This window comes from Leucoraja erinacea, unplaced genomic scaffold (genome assembly GCF_028641065.1).
Source record: "Leucoraja erinacea ecotype New England unplaced genomic scaffold, Leri_hhj_1 Leri_1412S, whole genome shotgun sequence".
NCBI classification, from domain to species: Eukaryota; Metazoa; Chordata; class Chondrichthyes; order Rajiformes; family Rajidae; genus Leucoraja; species Leucoraja erinaceus.
Genome location: NW_026575685.1, coordinates 29,106 through 34,392, shown reverse-complemented (window position 1 = coordinate 34,392; position 5,287 = coordinate 29,106). Strand labels below are relative to the sequence as shown.

General features: G+C 54.2%; 1 protein-coding gene across 1 annotated transcript; it reads right to left on the bottom strand.

Annotated features, from left to right (window-relative positions):
* Window positions 1-720: 720 nt before the first annotated feature.
* Window positions 721-5,039, bottom strand: LOC129715800 (zinc finger protein 391-like). Its single transcript, XM_055665671.1, has 2 exons — window positions 2,678-5,039; window positions 721-2,611 (listed from the first exon to the last, which is right to left on the bottom strand). Exon 1 carries the CDS (start codon window positions 4,898-4,900, stop codon window positions 3,506-3,508), a length of 1,395 nt encoding a protein of 464 aa, XP_055521646.1. The 5' UTR covers window positions 4,901-5,039; the 3' UTR covers window positions 721-2,611; window positions 2,678-3,505.
* Window positions 5,040-5,287: the final 248 nt, after the last annotated feature.

Sequence of the window (5,287 nt, the reverse complement as noted above, 5' to 3'; positions counted from 1 at the left end):
CAGGCAGCATCCGTGGTCAATGTGGATAGACGATGTTTCAGGTCTGAAGAAGGGTCGTGACCCAAAAAAATGTCCCCTCTCCATGTTCTCCACAGACAGACACAAAATACTGGAGTAACTCAGCGGATCAGGCAGCATCTCTGGAGAGAAGGAACGTTTAGTCACAGGAAGACTGAGAGTCACAGGAGATAAGTGTAAGGTATTACTCCAGCACTCTATTATCAGAATGGTGTCAGGTTAGGAAAATGGGAAATACAACGAGACCTGGGTGTCCTTGTACATCAGTCACTGGAAGTAAGCATGCAGGAACAGCAGGTAGTGAAGAAAGCTAATGGCATGTTGGCCTTCATAACGCAAGTAGTTGAGTTTAGGAGCAAGGAGGTCCTACTGCAGTTGTACACAGCCCTAGTGACACCACACCTGGAGAATTGTGTGCAGTTTTGGTCCTAATTTGAGGAAGGACATTCTTGCTATTGAGGGGGTGCAGCGTAGGTTCACAAGGTTCTTTCCTGGGATGGCAGAACAGACATCCCATGACATCCCAAGAATGGGTCGACTGGGTTTGTATTCACTGGAATTCAAAGGACGAGCGGGAATCTTATAGAAGCATGTAAAATTAGTGAGGGATTGGACAGGGTAGATGCAGGAAACATGTTCCCCATGTTGGGGGAGTACAGAACTGTTAAGGTTCATTTCTTAAAACAGACAACTCACAATAAGTTAGATCAACCAACACAAGCTTTACTGATCATTTAGCCGGCGAGAGTGCCAGGGGATACAAAGTCAAGTATGCAACACACACTTAACCCTCCTGGGCCATCACTCTAATGAACAAAGACATACAGCATATTTTTATAGTATTTTGGAAACGTAGTCACATGTTTATACAGAGTTGGAGCAATGACGTCTAACACATCAATCACAGAGTATACCCATTCAAAGCATTCTTGTCACTAATACAATACTTCTCATGCTATGGTTATATCGATCACAAACTTTAGTTACAAACCCCCAAACAACAGGAACTTAGTCAAAGGTCTATCGTCTGCAGTACCTTCTTAAACAATGTAAGGATCTTTATCAATTACCCACAGAAGTTCCTGTTTACAGAGACCCAACTCCAAAGGAAACACATCCTCTCTCAAGGCTTCTGTTGACAGAAGCCAGCACCTTCTCAGGAAACACATCCTCTCCCACCATTGTCAATATCTTTTGCTTGGGCACAACAGGAAGCAGCTTGGATGCAGTTTGAATGCTGGCCTCCAATTTCCTGATCACCCAGCTCATCTACAGCACAGAATTACAAAGCTTCAGAACCCAAATCCCAAATAATTCAAATTAATCTTTACTTAATAAAATACCTTACGTTATAATCTATATTATATAACTAGGATATTATCAGAACCAGGGGCCACAGTTGAAGAATAAGGGCTAGGTCATTTAGGATTGAGGTGGGGAAAACCATTTTCACCCAGAGAGTTGTGAATCTGTGGAATTCCCTGCCACAGAAGGCAGTGGAGGCCAATTCACTGGATGTTTTCAAGCGAGTTAGTTCAGTTCACATTTACATTCACATGCACCAATTAAGGTACAGTGATATTTCAGTTCCCATACAGCCATACTAAGTAAAAAGCAACAAGACACACAGCCACATAAAATAAAAATGTAACAGAAACATCCACCACGGTGGAATCCACATTCCTCACTGTGATGGAAGGTAATAAAGTTCAATCACCTTCCTCGTTTGTTCACCCGTGGTCGGGGCTGTTGAACCCTCCGCAGTCGCCGCTGCCGACGGTCCGATGTCCGAAGCCCTCGCGTCGGGATGACGGAAACTCCGGCGTCGGGAAGGATTGGAACACTCCGCAGCATGGAGCTCCCGAGTCGGCCTCTTCTTACCGGAGACCGCGGGGTTCACGGTGTTAAAGTCCACAGGCCCCGAGATTGGAGATCCTCACGGGCGATACTCGGCAAAGGAGAAAAATCGCATCTCCGTCAAGTGGCTGAAAAAAAGTTTCCCCCAATTAACCCCCCCCCCCCCCCCTCCCATGTAAAACAAACCTAGAAACAATAAAACATACTTAAAATAGGGGAAGCGGTGACTCCAGATTAATCCTGACGCCTTTCGCCAGCGAGATGAAGACAGAAGAAATGGGTGATGTTTCAGGTTGAGACACTTCTTCAGAAGTGATAGGTGGATATAGGTGAGGGAGACACAAGAAACTGCAGATGTTGGAATCTTGCACAGAACACAATTTAGTTAGATGCACAGAATCTATTGCCCAGAGTGAGGGAATTGAGGACCAGAGGACATGGGTTCAAGGTGAAGGGGAAAAGATTTAACAGGAATCTGAGGGGTAACTTTTCAACAGAGGGTGGTGGGTGTATGGAACAAGCTGCCAGAGGAGGTAGTTGTGGCTGGGACTATCCCAATGTTTAAGAAACAGTTATAGACAGGTACATAGATAAGACAAGTTTGGAGGGATATGGACCAAATGCAGGCAGGTGGGACTAGTGTAGCCGGGACATGTTGGTCGGTTTGGGCAATGTGGGCTGAAGGTCCGGTTTCCACACTGTATCACTCTATGACTCTCATGAAGTGCTGCAGTAACTCAGCGGGTCAGGCAGCGTCTGTGGGGAACATGGATAGGTGACATTTCACAGAGTGCTGGAGTACCTCAGCGGGTCAGGCAGCATCTGTGGGGAACATGGATAGGTGACATTTTGGGTCAGGAACCTTCTTCAGACTGACACTATGTTAACAGATGAGGGGGTGATCGGCAGATGAGTTAAGTAAGTGACAGAGGCGAGGGAAAATAAGGAGATAAAAGGATGTGAGATAAGGAGAGAGGTATGTATATGTGCAGCTTTAAAGGACATTGGTCAGGTAGCATTTGGGGTATTGCATACAGTTCTGGTCACTCCATTACAGGACTGATGTGGAGGCTTTGGGGAAGGTGCAGAGATGGTTAACCAGAATGGTTTAAAAACAAGGAACTGCAGATGCTGGTTTAAAAAAAGGACACAAAATGCTGGAATAACTCAGCGGGTCAGGCAGCATCTCTGGAGAGGACTGGGTGACATTTCGGGTCGGGACTGAGGAGGGTCTCGACCAGAAACGTTACCCATTCCTTCCAGCATTTTGTCTCTACCTAAACAGCGCCTATCTATCCATGGCATAGTGTGCCAGCAGGCTGGAGGAGCGGGCAAAGGCCTTGCCACAGAGCGGGCAGGTGAAGGGGCGCTGGCCGGTGTGGACTCGCCGGTGCTCCAGCAGGTGGTCAAGGCGGGTGAAGCCCTTACCACAGGACGGGCAGGGGAAGGGACGCTCACCGCTGTGGGTACGCCGGTGCTGCCACAGGCTGGACATGCGGGTGAAACCTCTCTCCGGTGTGTATCCGCTGGTGCTCCCGCAGCCCCCATGCTCTCTTGTCACAGTGGGAGCAGCTGCTCGCCGACGTGGGCCCGCCGGTGCTGCCTCAACCCCCGCGAGCTGTCAAACGCCTCACCACAGTACGGGCAGTCGTAGGGCGGGCCACTGGTGTGCACATGCTGGTGAGACAGGGCGTGCGAGGCCATGGCAAAGCGCTCTCCACACACCGGGCTGGGGACGGGACTGTCGCCGGCGTGCACCCGCTCGTGGGACAGCAGCCTGGAGGAGTTGGAGAAGCCCTTGCCGCACTGGGCGCAGGTTTAGGGACACTCGCCGGTGTGGGTGCGCTGGTGCTCCAGCAGGGTGCTGGACTGAGTGAAGCCCTTGCCACACTGGGTACAAATGTAGGGGCGCTCGCCGGTGTGGGTGTGCTGGTGCACCAGCAGGGTGCTGGATTGGGTGAAGCCCTTGCCGCACTGGACACAGGTGTAGGGGCGCTCGCCGGTGTGGGAGTGCTGGTGCTTCAGCAGGCTGCTGGAGCTGGTGAAGCCCTTGCCGCACTGGGCACAGGTGTAGGGGCGCTCGCCGGTGTGGGTGCGCTGGTGCGTCAGCAGGCTGCTTGGAGTGGGTGAAGCCCTTGCCGCAGTGGGCACAGGTGTAGGGGCGCTCGCCGGTGTGGGTGCGCTGGTGCTCCAGCAGGCTGCTGGAGCGGGTGAAGCCCTTGCCGCACTGGGCACAGGTGTAGGGGCGCTCGCCGGTGTGTGTGCGCTGGTGCATCAGCAGGTGGCTGGAGCGGGTGAAGCCCTTGCCGCACTGGGCACAGGTGTGGGGGCGCTCGCCGGTGTGGGTGCGCTGGTGCATCAGCAGGTGGCTGGAGCGGGTGAAGCCCTTGCCGCACTGGGCACAGGTGTAGGGGCGCTCGCCGGTGTGGGTGCGCTGGTGCGTCAGCAGGCTCTTGGAGTGGGTAAAGCCCCTGCCGCAGTGGGCACAGGTGTAGGGGCGCTCGCCGGTGTGGGTGCGCTGGTGTTCCAGCAGGCTGCTGGAGCGGGCAAAGCCCTTGCCGCACTGGGCACAGGTGTAGGGGCGCTCGCCGGTGTGGGTGCGCTGGTGCACCAGCAGGTTGCTGGAGTGGGTAAAGCCCTTGCCGCACTCGCTGCAGGTGTAGGGCCGCTCCCCGGTGTGCAGGCGCCTGTGCTCCTTCAGGTCCTTGGACGACTTGAAGCCTTTGCCGCAGTCGGAGCAGGTGAAGGGCCGCTCACTGCTGTGCACCTGCCGGTGCTGGCACAGCCCCGACAACCCGGTAAAGCTCTTGCCGCAGGTGGAGCAGTCATAGGGCTTCTCGCCCGTGTGAACCCGCCGGTGGCCCGCCAGGACATTGGCCGTCTTGAAACTCTTTTCACACTCTGAGCAGTCGAAGGGGCGTTCTCCCGTGTGCATCCGCTGGTGGGTCTCCAGCTTGCTCGGGCACGGGCAGGCCATGCCACACACGTCACACTCATAACGCTTCTTCTTGTTGTGCCCCGCCATGTGGTACTCCAGCGAAGCTCAGCCCCTCGAAGCTCAGCCCGCACACCGGGCAGATGGGGGGCTCACCGGCACCTCAATGGCCGCTTACATCTCCGTCGACAGCTCCTAAATCCTGCAGGAGGGGAACACATAGAGTCACAAGCCAGCAAACAGGACATTACTAACTCGTGAACATTACAAGTGCTTGAAGGACTGGGGGCGGGAGGGGGGGGAATGGGGGTGGGGGGGGGGGGGAGGGGGGGGGGGGGGGATGAGGGGGGATATGATGGGGGGGAGGGGGAGGGGTGAGATGGGGGATGGGGGGAAGGAGGGGGGAGTTGGGGAGGGGGAAAGGGGGGGAGGGGGGCAGTGGAAGTGAGGGAGAGAAGGGACAGGGGGTTGTGAGGG